General features: G+C 40.5%; 1 protein-coding gene across 1 annotated transcript in view; it reads right to left on the bottom strand.

Moving 5' to 3' along the window:
• Positions 1-17,257, bottom strand: part of LOC120868672 (ubiquinol-cytochrome-c reductase complex assembly factor 1) — a 100,635-nt gene that overhangs the window by 41,605 nt on the left and 41,773 nt on the right. Inside the window, exon 7 of the mRNA XM_040247462.1 lies at positions 5,565-5,673. Coding sequence (XP_040103396.1) covers positions 5,565-5,673 — 109 coding nt within the window. The remainder of the gene's footprint in view (positions 1-5,564; positions 5,674-17,257) is intronic.

Here is a 17,257-nt window from a genome sequence, read left to right as displayed (position 1 = left end):
CTGCCTTCTAAGAATTTAGCCTTCCCTCCCCTAATAACTAAGTATCCATTCCAACTGCTCAGGACATTTAGAAAACATTCAAAAGAATGATTGATACTGGAAAACAAACATGTATTCTTATTTTCAATGCTTTGAGCCCAGGGGACTGCTCTGTATTTACACTCAACCATTCATATTATTGGCCACAAAAAAACTATATCTTTAAAGTGCTCCTTGCCTTTTAAACAATACCTTTGGCACTGAGCTTTAACTCTGACCTAGAGATGCAAAGTATAACAAACTTTTTTACCTCATGGTAAAACAGAGGAGTTTGAATGAAGATTTTTGTGGGGGGGAGGGAGGACATGGCAATGGAAATATAGAAAGAAGCCTGGAAGGAAATTTCCAGAAAAACTGAAGTATAACTAATTCTATTACCTTCTATAGACTCAAAACCTTTGCTGGTTTAGAGACATAAAGTACTTTGTGCATAAATTGTTTTTTTTTTTTAATCAAATAATTCCACTAGAAGATTGAGAAAGCATAAACAAAGAAAAAGGAAAACTGAGAATGGAGATAACTTCTTATTTCTTTCTCTTCCCACATTTAAGACTAATGAGTAAATAAATATTCTCAGAATAAAAAGGATACCTCCCCACTCCACTTTTTCCAACATTTATAATGGGCTTTCAGAACCGTCTCTTTCCATCAGAAGAAGGCATACATTCAGCCAAGGAGCAATGACTAGCACTTTGGAGAGTACAAAGGATACATGTGATCCCACCCCCCAGGAATTCACCCAGAAGGTGGTCAATATACACGAATGACAGTGATGCAAAGCAGAAGCAGTTAAGAGCCAGAAGAAGGGTATGTTGTTGTTCAGTCGTATCCGACTCTTTGCGACGCCATGGGGTGCAGCACTCGAAGCTTCCCTATCCTTCACCATCTCCCAGAGTCTGCTCAAACCCATGTCCATTGAGTTGGTGATGCCATCCAACCATCTTGTCCTCAGTCGCTCCCTTCTCTTCCTGCCCTCAACCTTTCCCAGCATCAGGGTCTTTTCCAATGAAGGGTATAGGTAAATTACAGCTAGGGGAAACCATGATTGGCTTCCAATTTGAAGTGGAGGGATGTGGAGGAATTGAGGCTGGCGTGTTAGGGCAATCTAGTATCCTCATACCGCGTGAGCAAAGACAAAACACAGGAAGAGCAAGACATTCAGCTTGGCTGCAGTGAAAAGTATGTGCAGCAACGACGGAATGTGATGTTCACTGCGTGCTTACTGTGTGCCAGGCACACGTGCTAGAGGTTTCTCATATTTAAGGCTCAAGAAGAGCTAGGGGAAATGAGTTTGGAAAGGTAGTCTGGAGTATGACCACAGAGGACCTTGCAAAGCAAAATGCTGGTTCTGAAAAGCAAAGTAGAATTTTATAAAGGAGTCCAGTTCAGCCCACAGCTCCTCTACCTCCTTCTAGGCCCTCTACACCATCCCCCATCAAGCAGCTCTGCTAGAGCAAGGAGCAGGAGAGTGTGGTCACAGGAGGTTCATCCTAATCCCAGAAGGCTGCTAGCAAGAAATCACCTGAGGCAACAGTCCTCAGCAATGTTTCTTGTCCTCAGCAAGAAATGTTGCTGAGGCAACTGTCATGCCAGGGACCACTGGTAGAGATAAATGTGCAACTAGTTAACTAAAGCCCATCCCCACCCCCTCCACCTTGTCTCCACAGTTTGGAAAGCTGAAACCTGCTCATTGTAAGCCACAAGGTGGAGATGTCTGGCAGGGCAGAACTGAGAGGAAGTCGTTTAGCCAGCCTAAGGTTACCATTAACACTTTGAGCCACTGCCTTGAGCTAATTTTTATGTTTGTTTTTTAAGTTTGGTTGAAATGTCACAAATGGAAAAATTAAGTAAAGCGCCCCTGGTTAGCCACAAGACTGGACACACCTGGCTGCAAACCCGGCAAAAGAAACTTACTTCATTAGTAGGAGAGGCAGAAAGTGAAATTTACATCTGAAATCCGCCTGCACCAGGAGAAAGCGCTGAGGCCAAAGGCGCTGTCTGTTTTTACAGCTGTGTCAAGTCTTAGCTCTCTACTCTTACCAACACTCAGGAGTGAGGCAAGGGCCCAAGGAAAAATGGTCTCCAACCTCTTCAGCTGCAACTCAGCTCACAAAGGTTTTTAAGAACCAGTTAATGAAATAAAACAAGACCAGATGAGGTGATATAATGAACTTTATTTCCACAGCTAATTTATATGTTTAAATCCCAAATAATGTTTTTTTAAAAGTGAGAACTCTCTAAATTATTGATGTGATTTTTGTAACCTCAAATTTAACACTTGCTTTTTATATACCAGCTTCACTGATGATATATGAGGCTGCCTTATTTTTCACAATAGTTGGGCTCCTAAAGAGCTGGTAAAAAGCAAATTTTTGGAAAGTGAAAATTTTCCCACCAAATGAGACTAGACCTCTAATTCAAAGGATTTCTTGACCCAGATTTCTAATGTGTCATTAATTCACATTCTCAATCTTCCTTACACCAGTCCACTCAAGTAATGTAATGGCTCTAAGAATTCTTTGGCAGAAGAAAAATCACCACTACATTGATCAGTCTTATAAATTCTACTTTTCATATGAGTTTTCTTAAAGATGCCAAATAACACAGAAATAGATTTGCAAATTACCACCTTCACATCATAGATTTTCAAAGCTTGGAAAAGAAACTTGGAAACCACGCAGCCACCTGCCCCACCCCCCCGGGTTTTTTTTTTTTTTTTAAACCAAGAAACTCAAGTAAGGGGAGGAGAAAAGATTTGCCAGCCAGGGTCAGAACCAGGCCAGACTGGCTCCCTCTGCCTGCTACTTTTCTCCAGCCATATGCCATTCTTGTCCAGCCTAATCTTCCCATTTCTTTAGGCCATACACACACCAAAGACTGAGGTCCCCTCTACACACACACAATCACACTCACAACTTAGAACTGGCTAATATATAATTGTCTTGCCTGTATAAAGGGTGTCTATTTATAGCATGACATTGGAAAGGGAGGAGCAAATCAGTTATAATGGAAATACAAGAATAGTAATTCCCCAACTCTTTCAAGTCTCCATTATTTTTCAATCATCATCTTTTATAGTCTTTGTAACTGAACTGGAGCTTGGCAATTCTCTCATGAAGACAAATTTAACAGTCTATATTTGGGGAGCATTATGGATCATCTAAAACCCTGCTATTCAAAGTGTGCTTGCTCCTTCCCCATACTGCCCTACCAGTGCTACTGGCATCACCTTGAAGATTTTTAGAAAAGCAAAGAGACTCTATGGCCTCACCCCAAACCTACTGAATCAGAATCTGTATTTTAACAGGATCCCCAGGTGAACTGCAGGTACATTAAAGTTTGAGAAATCCTGATCTAACACACTTCTCTCTAAGACAGCATAATACCTGGAACAATTCAGACAAAAAATGGTTGGATAAAATGGGGGGTGGAAAAAAAGGAAAGGCTAATTCCTGCAGGACTGCATAGACAGACAACTGAACCAAAGACTAACAAACCAAGTATGATCCATCTGACAAATAAGTTAGCTTTAAAACAATTTCAGAATAAATGTCAATTTATTAATTCATCCAACAGGTATTAATTCAACCACTGTTCACTGTGTAAACAAAAAACTGTGGATAAGATAGGTTTCCTGCCTTTATAAAGCATACAGTCAAGTAGAAGGGATATTATAAAGTAACATGGGAGAAGGTTCAAAGTGCTGAAAATTGTGATGGAGATAAATATACGTGTGTGTGCATGTGTGCTTAGTTGTTCAGTCGTGTCTGACTCTTTGTGACTCCTCTGTCCATGGGATTTTTCAGGCATTGCAGGTGGATTCTTAGCCCGCTAAGCCATCAGGGAAGCCCCATTTATATGTAGATCCAAAAAGAAATTCATTTGGGGGTAGAAGTTGGGCAGAGTAAAAGGTTCCTGTGGTCTAGGAGTCAGCAACCTATGGCTCATAAGGCTATTCAAGCTGGGGACAGCTATGGCCCACATGGTTCCAGTGGTTCAACTCCCAGAAGAGTTTAGTCAACAGTGATAAGAAAACAGACTAACTACTGTGTAACTGCATGGCAGTCAGCAGAGACTTTAGCTGGCCAGGGGGGTATCACTGGTCATCCTTAAAAGGGATGATTTGAGACCACCAGCACTACGGTATGTCCACTGTGTACTGCCACAGAGTTGGCTAGTAAGTACTTGAAGGAATGTGGAACACTCAGCAGGATGAATAGCTTAAAGGCTGTTGATCCCACTCTGGGCAGCTAAACAGCAGTAAGGCATGACAGTGAGAAACAGGAAGCAAAGAGTACCTTACAAAGACAGGGGAATATGGACTCCCCTGGATGATGATGATGACAGCAGCGGAAACTGTGAAACATACTGTCATCTTTTTAGAATGAGTAGAAATGCTGATGGTCTGTTTTCCCAGAGAAAGTGTCAATGAAGCTCTCTAAAGGTGAACCCATGTCTCCTGTGTTTTCTGTATACCCAATTCCTTCAAAGACAAGAGAATCTGAAAATACCCTCAATCCAAATTCTCCAAAGGAAACCATCATTTCCATCATTTAGTCTCAAAGACTACAGTTTTACACATAGATTTAGCACATGATACCACTAGACAATAACATAGGAAGTGTGTGAAAATAATTACAGTAGATAAAAGTGAAAAAAGGGAGATCTCCCACTTAAATCCCATGCAGCATGCAAAGATCTCCAAGACATTGTTCAGTTTAAAAAAAAGAAAGTTGCAAGTAAGTGCACCGAGAATGATACCATATATAATAAAATACATACACACAAAACCACAGAACTCTCCTCTGTAATGAAAGAAACGAGGTCACCCCATTGCATGACCCTGTCTGATGGTTTAGCTTTAGATACTCCCAAGTTGTGAGGCAATGACATGGGAAAAACCATAGGAACTCCAATCTATTAAAACATGGTGTAGATACACAAAATACATAATATACACAAAGGAAGAGATTGGTACTTACATAATCTATTGTATTCTAATGTTTTGGTTCTGGCTTTCTATTGTCATCATATTCTATGTTATACATACACTATAGGTTCTTTCTCAGGTTATTAAATATACTAATGGACCTTTTCAGTAGATACCTTGCCAAAGTATTCTAGGTTGTCAGCGATCAAGGAGCTTGTTTTTAAGTTCCTAAGGACAGTGCAGGCCCCCAGTCAGGATCTTTCTATCCAAACTAACTGTGAACTGAACAATGAACTGGTATCACAGGTACAGTATCCTAAAACTGGATTATTATTTGATTTCATCTATTCACCAAATCCATCCCTCCTATCACCATGATTTGCTTTTTAATAATCCCATCTCTGAACACAGGATGTCCTCACACTGACAAACCATGATAACGTGTGCAAACACAGAAAGTATCCGGAGCTTGTCAGAATCCACAGAGGCAAAAGTGAGTTGAGTTGAATTACCACTTGACATCAGAACTTCAACTCAAGTCAGGCAATCGCTCAATGGAGTTTTCCAAGACCAGCATCTGATAGTAGTCACTTACCCCCATGATTCTGCCACGCTGCTCAACATCCTCCCACATAAAATGAACTATGATACGACACATGTATTTCCCACTCCGGCCTTCCTGCTTCATTCGGACTAGACACATCCTGGGTGGGAAGAAGACATAAAGAGTCACTGGCTGTTGGCATTTTTCATGTCACATGTTTCCACTGAAGATCAGTTCATCTGAGAAATTTTATTGAAGGGCACAGAATCAAAATAATTAGAAGTGATTTTTTAAAAAAACCTTTTATTGAGCGATAACATGGATACTGAAAAGTACAGGTATCTCAAGTATACAGCTTGATGAATCTTTACATATATACCCATGTAAGTACCACTCATGAAGACATAGATTATTACAACACCTTGGATGACTCCCTCATACATGAAAAGGACCACTTTTAGCTGTTTAAAGATAAGTCTTAATCATTTTACTGATGAAAACAGGAGTTCTAAATAAGGAAAGTGATTTTCCCAATACCATAGAGCAGTCTATAAAGGTGGGGATAGTATTTTGCTGTCCAATATGAAGGCCACTAGCTACACATGGCTATTGAGCACTATAAACAGGCTAGTTCAAACTGAGATGTGGTATAAGTTTAAGATGTCAATGATTTAGTTTAAGAAAAAAGAATATAAATATTTCAAATTTTTTATATTACTTACATGTTGAAATATTATCAGGTATACTGAGTTAAAGAAAACCCATTATTAAAATTAGTTTCATTTTTTTCTTTTCACTTTTTAAAATGGAGCTACTAGAAACTTTTAAATTGAGTATGTGACCTGTATTATATTTCTGTTGGAGAGTACCTGTCTAGAAGATAGATCACAGAAAGTATTATGATTTCATCTGTATAATTATCAAATTGTTTCCCCATTTGAATGTACAGTCCATTGATGGCAAACACGAAGTCTCAGTTGTTGTTTTTTTTTAAATCAGTGTATGCTGCTGCTGCTACTGCTAAGTCGCTTCAGTCGTGTCCGACTCTGTGCGACCCCATAGACGGCAGCCCACCAGGGTCCCCCGTCCCTGGGATTCTCCAGGCAAGAACACTGGACTGGGTTGCCATTTCCTCCTCCAATGCATGAAAGTGAAAAGTGAAAGTGAAGTCGCTCAGTCGTGTCCGACTCTAGCGACCCCATGGACTGCAGCCTACTAGGCTCCTCCATCCATGGGATTATCCAGGCAAGAGTACTGGAGTGGATTGCCGTTGCCTTCTCCGAAATCACTGTATATCTAAGGCTTAAGTATAGTATGCACACAATATATATTTGCTGAATAAATAAATGAATAAAACATTTCAGGGCCAAGTTTAGGGCTCTTTTCCCTATACCACATTGCCTCTAATCAGTCCAGAATGTTCTCTGCTTAATACCTTACATGAGAATAGAAGAAAGAAAGTGTCAGTAGCTCAGTCATGTCCAACTCTTTCTGACCCCATGGACTGTGGCCCACCAGGCTCCTCTGTCCATGGAATTCTCTAGGCAAGAACACTGCAGTGGGTTGCTATGCCCCTCTCCAATGGATCTTCCTGACCCAGGAATCGAACCTGGGTCTCCCACATTGCAGGCAGATTCTTTACTGTCTGAGACACCAGGGAAGCCCCAAGAATGTAAGAATTATGTTTTATTAATTAATAAATGTAATATTATATTTAATCATATATAAGAATATAAGCAGGGTCACTAACTTTCCAAGCTAGTTCCTAATCTCACTCTTATGACCATATATAGTTCTATTATCTCTTGTTAAACATAACTAAGCAGCTACAATAAGACTACTCACCTAAAAGACAATTTCTATTACAATTATGGAGTATTTGATCTAAACTGACAATCCTATCTCCATACACAATTAATGCCCATTTAAACCTACTAGCAATAGTGTGGATAGGGCAATGGCACCCCACTCCAGTACTTTTGCCTGGAAAATCCCATGGATGGAGGATCAGATTTGTAGATTGCAAGAAGTGGGGCAGGAAGACTAATATGTCAGATGACCTAAGCATGAACCAAAAGTACTTAATAAGACTCCTTCAGTGGGTTGACTCTAATAGGGATAAATCTAAGATCCTGCACTTGGGCCTAAAAAAACAGCTGTAGAGGTACAGGATAGGTGTGTCACTCCTATCTGGGTATGAGAAAGGCTTACAGGCTTATGATGACAGTATACATTCAAGGGAAGTCAAGAGGATAAGGTTGCCCGCTGCAATTAATGTGATTTTTAGATACAGTAATGCAAATATAATATCTTTATGTACAAAGTGAGATTTTTGTTCTGTTCAGCAGAGGTCAGACTCCACTTGGAATATGTCTACAGTTCTGAACATTATATTTTAAGAGACAAAAGGAAGCAAAGAAAGATCAGAAGGTATTTCACCTGGAGAAAAACAGGACAGTTGCCTTAAACATTCAGAAAAGTGATTAGACTGTCCAAAAGGTAGAATCAGAACCCATGGGTAGGTCACAGAAGGAGAAAGAATTACTCAACATTGAATGCTGGAAGTAAAAACTTTCTAACAGGAGAGTTTCTGAAGATTCAAATAACAGAACGGATGACCTCAAAAAGTAGAGAATTCGCAACTTGGCTATCTATCTGACAGAAGGCTGACTACATGATCTTTAAAGTCCCTTGCGACCTTGGGATTTGCTGATGCTGTGATTCTAAATTTATAACCTCAGGACCCTGTTAAGCGCATAAAAAGTAACATTTTGTGACAATAGAAACAGGTCACGGAAAAAGATGTGGCCACTTTATATGATATAGAGTATATTCCAAGGCAGAAACAAACCAGGGAAAGTTCAACAGTCCTTTTTTCATAAGATTTTTCTTAAAGTTAACCAAATCTCTCATGTCAGCCTCTCCACCTGAAAAGACGCTGTGCGTTTTGATGCTTAAGTGTTGTCAGAGGCCAATTCATCAACAGCAATAGTGAGGTAATGGAATTCATTTATATGAAAATTCTGTAGTTTGTTAATACACCTGCCCTCTGAGGTTTAAAAGGCACAGATTTTCTCAGATCATAAACTTACTAACTGTATCAACACGGAGTGAAGTGTTTTTTATTCCAGAGCAGTTTGTTCTATAGCCTTTACAGATAACAGTCAAATGGTTATCTGGGTTGAAAAAGTAAAGCAAATTAAAGATGCTTTCAAGATGCTGGCTGACATTTAATTCACTCAGTGAACATAAACTGAGTTTCTACTGTGTGGAGATTAAAGTGATGGTTAACAAGAGCCCAGCTTCCAAGGACCAAGAGCTCTAAGAGAGAACTTAGTAAGTGTCCCAAAAGGAACACAAAGTGCCATGGGCTGTGAGAGGATTACTTTTGGCTGAGTGGGGTCAGAGAAAACATCATGGAAAATGAAACACTGTATATTCATTGTAGCACTGTTTACAATAGCCAAGACACAGAAGCAACCTAAATGTCCACTGACAAAGGAATGGTTAAAGAAGATGTGGTGTATATGGAATATTACTCAACCATTAAAAAGAGTGAAATAATGCCATTTGCACCAACAGGGATGGACCTAGAGACCGTCATACTAACTGAAGTCAGTTAGAGGAAGAGAAACACTGTATGGCATTCCTTATATGTAGAATCTAAAAAGATGATACAAATGAACTTACACAACAGAAAGAGACTCACAGACTTAGAGAAGGAACTTATGGTTGCTGGGGGGAGAGATGGAGAGAAGGGATAGTTAGGGAGTATGGGATGGACATGTACACACTGCTATATTTAAAATGGATAATCAACAAGGACCTACTGTATAGTACATGGAACTCTGCTCAATGTTATGTGGCAGCCTGAATGGGAGGGGAGGCTGGGGGGGGAATGGATACATGTATAGGTATGGCTGAGTCCCTTTGCTGTTCACCTGAAACTATCACAACATTGTTAATCAGCTATATCCCAATACAAAATAAAAAGTGGAAAAAAAAAAAAAAAGAAAATGAAACTGCACCTGGGGGCTTGGAAAGGTGAGCTGAAGTTGGACAGGTAAAAGATTAATAAGATCATTTCTAGCAGGTGGAACATTATGAGCAAAATCAGGGCCATGGAAAGCTCAGCACTTGTAGGGAAACAATACCTAAATTTTGTGGAAGGACAAGTATAGTAAACAGAAAAATATGCCAGAAAGGTCATGAAGGGCTTTGAAATGTCAGGCTAAACAGTCTGGGCTTTACCAAGTAGACAAAGGAGAGCCACTGAGTGTTTTTCAGGAAGAAGGGGCATAGTAAGATTAGCACCTTGGCTTTAAGAACAGATGAGTCTCTCAAAAGTTAACCCTTTCTTCCCATCTGGAAACCCTTTCTTTCCAAGCCTGGAAAATGACAAGAATGTTTACTTCAGGAGAACTATGGTATTCACAACAGTCTGATGTAGAAATTTCAGCCAAATGTATCTCTGCCTTTTGAGAGAAAGGCAACAGCAAAGTTTGCTGCCACCTCCACCTAATTTTGCTGGTAACTAAGAGTTTAAAAAATATAGATTCAAGCATGGTAAATGGAAGAAGGGCAAATTCTAATTACTCCTAAAACACTGAACCTAATTAGTTCAGCAGACAATTGAGGACAATTTGAAAACACTATCAAATATAAAGTTCTACAGTAAATTTCAGCACGTATAATTACAAAAATAAAACAAGCAGTCTTCTCATCAACAGGAAATGTGCTGAAGATAACCACGAGTTCTACTGGGAAAATAAGATTCTAATCCACAGGGCTGTCCATTCATCCACCATCACCAAATTCAGCTAACTAAAGGTGCAACTTATTTTTGCCCCAAATTTGTGAATCAAATTCTCTAGATAGTTAAGGACAGAAAAGTTGTCTTGTTATGAAGAACTTGTGTGTTTGTCCTCTTCAAGGAAAAAGCACAGTTGAAGGCTGGGGCCCACAACTTAGACAAGTCAGCTGCCTGGAATGTCCAGACCAAGATGAAGGTCAATTCTTAGGACACTTAACCTTGAAGCTTACACATTCAATCTATTCCTTTCTTTGTTTAGTAACTGTTTTGAATAGATAATACATGCACATGTTAAAAACAAACAAACATAAGTTACGTCCCAACCTACATCTCCTAACCACCAAGTTCCTTTCCAACTAAGGCAACCAAAGTTAGCATCTTAAGAAACCTTCCAGCTGTAATCTATACACACACAAGGTTATGTGTATATGTACTCTTTTTACATAAACAGTAGCTTCCCTTTTCTCTCCATTTTCCATAGTGATAGCATTCTATACATACTTTTCTTATATTGAAAAAACAATCTGTTACAGAAGGATAGAGGTGAAGATATCTCAACTCCAACTCTGTTTCATCCATAGACGCTACAGTTATCCCAATGAAACTCATTAGGATAATAGTGCTGTGGTCATTTACTCAGCAATTATCAGGCTAACATCTGATCTAGGCTGAATTCAGTTTATTGGCAACTTTTTCCTATTCTAATATGACTAAGAAATAGGAAGAAAGCAAAAAAAAAAAAAAATCCTTTAATGGCAAAAATGGACAAATGCTATAATTAAGAGAGCTAACATCAGCATACGCCATGCACCGTGCTAAGTGATTCAGATACATTATTTCATTTAATCCTTGTAACAACTGTAATAAGAGACTGGTATTCTTCTGTCCCCACTTAATAGCTGAGGAAACTGAGTCTTAGAGAAAAGTAACTTGCCCAGAGTTACAAAACTAATTGTCAAAACTAAGATCTGAACCCTGATTATCTGATCCCAGAGTTACACTGTTTTTCTGCCTCTTTAATGAGTAGAACAAACCTTCCAGAATCCATTTCCTCTGTTTTTCATTTAATCCTCACAAGGGCAATAATTTAAGTTTCAAAACTAGCATCATATTAGAAATAAAACACCAGAAGGAGAAAGACTGGCTGCTGCTGCTGCTGCTGCTAAGTCGCTTCAGTCGTGTCCGACTCTGTGCGACCCCATAGACGGCAGCCCACCAGGCTCCCCCGTCCCTGGGATTCTCCAGGCAGGAACACTGGAGTGGGTTGCCATTTCCTTCTCCAATGCATGAAAGTGAAAAGTGAAAGTGAAGTCGCTCAGTCGTGTCCGACTCTAGCGACCCCATGGACTGCAGCCTACCAGGCTCCTCCATCCATGGGATTATCCAGGCTAGAGTACTGGAGTGAGGTGCCATCGTCTTCTCCGCTAACCCGAGGCAAACATACCTACAACGCAAACAGGAACTCCTGGCAGCCTAAAAGAACCTAAAAATGTATTCAGAACAAACACAACAGCAGTTCAACAAGGAAGGTATAGCTATCCAGTGCAAGTTAAAAGACAGCCTAGCAAAATACAGTTATCAGGACCTCCTGAATGATTAAAGAGGTTAAAGTATGTTGGAAGGTAAGAAGAAAATAAGTAAAATAAGTTCAAAATGGTAAACAAGAACAAAAAAAGATCTGATGGTCATGGTACCCACTACCAAACAAAGCCAACACGTCACAGGCTCTGCCTATACAACAGTAATGTTCGAGTCATTAAGTCAACTATTCCACAATTGAGAATAGTAGGTTTAAATAAAAGATCAGGACAGCTTTACTTCAATTTATATCATGGATGCATTCCTCATAATAAAGCTTAAATGTTGAGAGGTCAAATTACATTTTGCTACTGATTAAATGTCATAATTTCAGAGCCGTTCTAGAGGGGGAGGGGAGACTTCAACGCTAAAACATAGTAAAAATTGCCCTTAAGAATGCAATAGACACTTTAAAAAGTGACAGTATTTCGCTCAAATCTAAAACTGCCCCCAAAAATAGTCTTTTTAAAAAATTCTTTAAAAAAAAAATCTTTTTAAAAAGAAACAATTTCGTAATCTTTATATTCCTGTATTAAATAATTTAATCATTCATTCAACAAGTATTTACAAAGTACCTAACTCTGAGTAAAGACTTAATCTATGCATAAACTACTCTCTGTTTAGGAGCAATTCCAGTTGCCCCTCCCAAGTTTGATGATGTTCTTAAACCCATAATTTATTATTGAGGTTTTAAGCTTCACAGTACTATCCTTGTCTCTCAGTGATTCCAGTGCCTCATAAATAATACTGATCTCTTTTACATATAAGGAAAGCAAATAACCCAGCTAGCAAAGCAAAGGAAAAAAAAAAAAGGGTTCAAACCCTAGTCTGATGGTTCTCTAATATCTCTAAAAGATGGGTTGTTGTTTGTTCACTAAGTCAAAAAGATGGAGTGGTGGGGTGGACCTCACTCAGTAGTGAGTCTCAAAATATAAAGAGCTAAGATGTAAATTTTGCCTTATGGCAAAGATTAATGATGATTATTACCATTTATTAAGTCCTCTGAGACTTGTCACTGTAAGATACCTTTGCATTCACTGTCTCACAATGTACCTAGTATAACTGGCCATCTACCTAGTATAACTGTCCCCATCTCCTAGGAAAGAAAACTGACACTCTGAGGAGGTGAAACTTAAGGTTGCTCAGTGGAGGAGAGGGGAGCTGGAGTGAGGCCTGAGCTCTCTGTCGCTCCCTCCAGCCACAGTGCCTCCCAGGGCAGTGTCAGTGCTGACTGCTCCCGCAGCCTGGGACAGCATAGCTCCAAGGGCCCCCTCCTGCCAGATCAGACCCAGAGGAAGACAACAGCACTGCCTGGAGAGTTCAAAGGAAGGAGGGTTTCCTCGCCACACTTTCCTCCTCTGCCTAATCTGGGAGGGAAGAATTCTTGTTATTCCTGACGCTGACCTCCTGCCATGTCCTGGCAGCTCCAGCATCCTGTCTTGCTTGCTCTGTTTGGGCCTCCTGACAATGCTGGTTGTGTTTTAGCCTTGTTTCTCCCTCATGGTAGTTTATAAGCTGCTTAAAGAGGATCTGATTTTGAATTCAATGAAGATTAGTGGGCACCTGGGCGGGTTTGTCACTCTGGCTGCTAGGAAGGAATCCCAAAGGGACTTTCACGTAGCCTGTCTCCCCGACTCCGCCACCAGTCGAGGCCAAGAAAACAGGGCTTACATGGCCACACTCAAGCCTCCGCAGTGCACTAATGAATGAGTTTATTTATTAGCGAGCTGGCACGCTGGCCCTTTCCTGGGGCTGTGTGCATGGCTATCTCCACCTGGTTTCCTAAATTCCCTCCCCACCAAGCCTACCTTTTACGTGGGGAGCATGGGGGCCAGACGACAGTCTGTGGGCAGACAGACAAGTGGGGCGAGGCATTTCCTGAAGCCATCTCACCTGACAGAGAACCTCCTCTAAGAGCTACAACTGGCCTGCGGCCTGCCTGTCAGATCCACTGTAAAGAACAAGCTCCTGGGTAGCGGGTACCAATGTGCGGAGATTATGCAATGTTGGTAAAATGATGCTGCCTAGGCCTTTCCTTTGGGCAAAAAGCTACATGCGTGGGTGTTTGAACAGAGTGACTCTGGCTGGGGAGGCAGAGAGAGGACGTGCACATGGCCAGGGCTCACCATATATAGCAGGTCTGGAGCTGCTGGAATCCAGCATGAGCTCGAAAGCCCTACAGCTACATCAAAACTGCTGTGGTGGTTTTAAAGAGCCCTCTTGCAAAGGCCGGGAGTGCCTGCCAGGGCAGTTCTCTGGCTGGACTGAGACTGGAACTAGTCTGTTTTCCAACCCATTCCACCTCCACACTTTACTTCTTTCCCTTCTTTCCCAGAGGCTTCTTCCCTTAGGCTTATAAAAATTTTCCAGTATCCCCCCATCTTAAAATAAAAAACAAATAACAAAATGCTTCCCCTCTTCTTCCTGCTCTCTCCCTCTAGTGACCATCCTCTCATCTTTCTTTCTCACTTGGAACATCTTACAATTAATTCTTCCTCTCCTAATAATTTCTCAAGACTCCATGTCCTTTAGGTCTAGACCCCAGAAGGCTCCTTGACTATCCCAGGCTGCCCCACTGCCCCAAGCTCCCATAAGATCAGTATGTCTATCAACAAACAGATCCTATCAAACACAGCACCTGGCACCCTATACGATTCCCAGGTTTACTTGTTGCCTCTCTCAGGACACAGATAGTGAGTGCTAAGAAACACAGTTTCAGAGAGTTGGTGGTCAGTGCTGTGCAGCTCAAATTCAGGACAAGAGACTCCCATCCCATGACTACCAAAAGGGGACACGCAGACAGGAAGCATAGTGTTGCACAAAGAGCAATTCACACAGTCAGTTTTGGATTTGAGTCTCAAATCTTCCATTACTGATAAAGAAGCCTGTGACAAATCCTTTAAAATGGCCAAAATCATCTCCCCATTTGTAAAAAGAGGAAGCTGGACTAGATCTGTGGTTTTTAAACTGTGCTCTGAGTTTCTATGGAACTACAATAAGAGTCCCTTACCACTGGGCATGTGGTGAACACCTGAAGTGAGCACACCATTCCCACTTCTTCAATTCGAGGAGTGGTCCCTTTTATCTATTCATACACTGTGGATGAACATAAAACCTCATCTATGAAAAGGGCTCTCCTGGTAAGATGATTGAAAACAATGAGGCCCTTCTGCCTGTAATGGCTTTTCATTCACTCTTTGACTTGCTAACTTCCACTCCTCATTCAGGTGTCAGTTTAAATGCCATCTCTTCAACAAAGCCCTCCCTGAGCGACCCACCTACCTCCAACTAAATTCTGGATCCCTCTTCTTCCACAGAGCCCTAGCATCCGTCCCAGTTCTATTTTATTAATGATTTGTTTAACGTGTCTCTCCCACACCCTTAGCCCCATGAGGGCAGGGAACAAATCTGCTGCATATAGTAGGTTCAATTAGAAAATAAATGCTGTAATTTTACGGATTTATATTTAAGAATAAGCAGGTACTGGGACTGCCCTGGTGGTCCAGTGGTTAAAACTCTGCGCTTCCAATGCAGGGAGTCTAATAGGTACCAGCCTTGGCTAAGGAACCATCGCACATGTCATGCAGCCAAAAAAAAGATAAAATTAAAATAAATAATAAAAGAATAGTCTTAAAAAAAAAAATAAGCAAATACCTATATCAGTTATAAATAGTATTAGTCAAGTCACTCAGTCGTGTCCAACTCTGCGACCCTGGAATTCTCTAGGCCAGAATACTGGAGTGGGTAGCCTTTCCCTTCTCCAGGGGATCTTCACAATCCAGGGATCGAACCCAGGTTTCCTGCACTGCAGGCAGATTCTTTACCAGCTGAGCCACAAGGGAAGCCAAAGAATACTGGAGTGGGTAGCCTATCCCTTCTCCAGCGGATTTTCCCAACCCAGGAATTGAACCCGGGTCTCCTGCACTGAAAGTGGATTCTTTACCAACTGAGCTATTGGGGAAGCCCCTATAAATAGTATTAATTAATATTAAATACTACTAGTACTAATTAGTAGTAATTATTTAATTAGCTACTTTGATAGTTTCAGTTACCAGTGAGGAAAGGAACTTAACACTCTGAATTAGTCAGACCCATATTTGAATTTCCTCTCTACCATGTACTAATTAGTTCTGTGGGCAAGCTCTCTGACTTTTCTGTCTCTGAGCCCTCATATGTAATAGAAATAAAGTAGTTATAAAAATGTGTGAGATAATGTATGTAAATAAATTTTAAAATAATACTGTAAAGGACCTAATAGTTACTATATCTATGATATACCTGACTTTGATCATTTTAAAAAATACAATCTGTATTTTCCTCTCCACCCCACCTCCATCCTAGGCATATTCTAATTTTATTTGTTCCACTTCTTTTTTTTTTTTTTTTTTGGCTTGCAGGATCTTAGTTCCCTGACCAGGGATTGAACTGGGGCCCCCTGCAGTGGAAGGTTGGAGTCCTAACCATTGAACCATCAGCGAATTCCCCATTTCCTTTTCTAAAATAAATTTCTGTATCTATGGAGTACTGGTAGGGTTTCATGACAAATTTTAAAATCAGGGTCTCTACAAATCTATTAATACTTTGAACACTAAGATGAATCCCATCTATATACATCTCACCACCCAGGGAGACTTAATTAGGAGCAGAGCTTTGCGTCTCTCATATGACCAAGAGGCAGTGGCCAGGACCCTTCCAATTGCCACAGGAGCCAAGAGAGGTTTCAGGCCACAGATTATTTAATCAACATCCATCAATGTGAACTCAAGTAAGATATAGGACTGAGGGAAAAAAGGATCTCATTTTTCCAAAAGAATAATAAAACTAATTCTTGCTCTCAATAAATTCACCATCCACAAAGAAGATAGATAATATATGATAAAATTTTAAAATGTCATGTGCTAAGTGCTATAATAGAGGTATCCAAAAGACTAAAGGAACTCAGAAGAGGAACTAACTCTGCCTTTGAAGGGAAAGGAAGGCTTCAAAGAAGAGATGATATCTGAGTTGGCTACTGAATGAAAAACAGGAGTTTGTCAGGTGGAGAGGAAGGAGGAGGGCTTTCTAGGCAGAAGAAAGGTTTGTGCAGAAGACTTGATATTTCTATCATACATAAACATTTCTACTTATTTTTTCTTGCAGGGGAGGGAGTGTGGTGGTAGTGGTACCTAGAAGATGAGTGTGGTAAAGGTAGCGTATTTGGTGGACTATGAATGCCATGCTAGGAAACACACTGTATCCCGAGAACAACAGAAAATACTAAGGAGGGAGAGTGTGTGTGTGTGTGTGTGTGTCTGTGTCTGTGTCTCTGTGTGTGTCTGTGTGTGTCTGTGTGTGTGTGTGTGTCTGTGTGTGT

Source organism: Oryx dammah, unplaced genomic scaffold (genome assembly GCF_014754425.2).
Source record: "Oryx dammah isolate SB20612 unplaced genomic scaffold, SCBI_Odam_1.1 HiC_scaffold_10, whole genome shotgun sequence".
NCBI classification, from domain to species: Eukaryota; Metazoa; Chordata; class Mammalia; order Artiodactyla; family Bovidae; genus Oryx; species Oryx dammah.
The sequence above is the reverse complement of the archived record's forward strand: the minus strand, read 5'-3'. Positions and strand labels throughout refer to the sequence as shown.